The sequence below is a fragment of the Myotis davidii genome, unplaced genomic scaffold (assembly GCF_000327345.1).
Source record: "Myotis davidii unplaced genomic scaffold, ASM32734v1 scaffold609, whole genome shotgun sequence".
Taxonomy (NCBI): Eukaryota; Metazoa; Chordata; class Mammalia; order Chiroptera; family Vespertilionidae; genus Myotis; species Myotis davidii.
In genome coordinates, this window is record NW_006300164.1 from 1,418,270 (window position 1) to 1,418,927 (window position 658).

Below are 658 nucleotides of genomic sequence, written 5' to 3' on the forward strand. Positions count from 1 at the left end.
CCGGGAGAGGGGCCCCCAGGCCGGCGGGAGCGCAGGCAGGAGCGGGGCCGGTCCCAGGAGCGCAGGCAGCCCTCCTCCTCCTCCTCCGAGAAGCAGCGCTTCTACTCCTGTGACCGCTTTGGGGGCCGGGAGCCCCCGCTACCCAGGCCCGCCCTCAGCAGCCACCCCACGTCGCCGACGGCCGGGCAGGAGCCAGGACCCCCGAGACAGGTACACAGGACGGCTCTCAGTCCTGGGGCCCTCGGTCCCTGTTCCTCCTTACACCGCCCCCCCCAACCTCCTGTCACCGCCTCCCGACCCGTCCAGGACCCAGCTGGACCCTCTGCCTTCCCCTCCCCACTCTGCTGCGCCTGCTCTGTGCCCTTGGCCGTCCTCTGATGGGCTGTGCTCCTGCAGGGCAGCGGTTCCATGGACGGGAGCCCCCTGCTGTCCACATCTGGTGCTAGCACCCCAGGCCGTGGTGGGCGGAGGCAGCTCCCCCAGACTCCACTGACGCCCCGGCCCAGCGTCACCTACAAGACGGCCAACTCCTCGCCCGTGCACTTCGCTGGGGCCCAGGGCAGCCTCCCCCCCTTCTCCCCGGGCCGGCTCAGCCGGGGCCTTTCGGAACACAACGCCCTGCTCCAGAGAGACCCCCTGGCCCAGCCCCTGGCCCCCA

General features: G+C 72.3%; 1 protein-coding gene across 1 annotated transcript in view; it reads left to right on the top strand.

The window, feature by feature from the left end:
• The window catches only part of CACNA1B (calcium voltage-gated channel subunit alpha1 B), a gene marked incomplete at its 3' end in the record, with an annotated part of 199,377 nt that extends 198,723 nt beyond the window's left edge, over positions 1–654 (top strand). Inside the window, exons 49-50 of the mRNA XM_015572355.1 lie at positions 1–210; positions 397–654. Coding sequence (XP_015427841.1) covers positions 1–210; positions 397–654 — 468 coding nt within the window. The remainder of the gene's footprint in view (positions 211–396) is intronic.
• Positions 655–658: the final 4 nt, after the last annotated feature.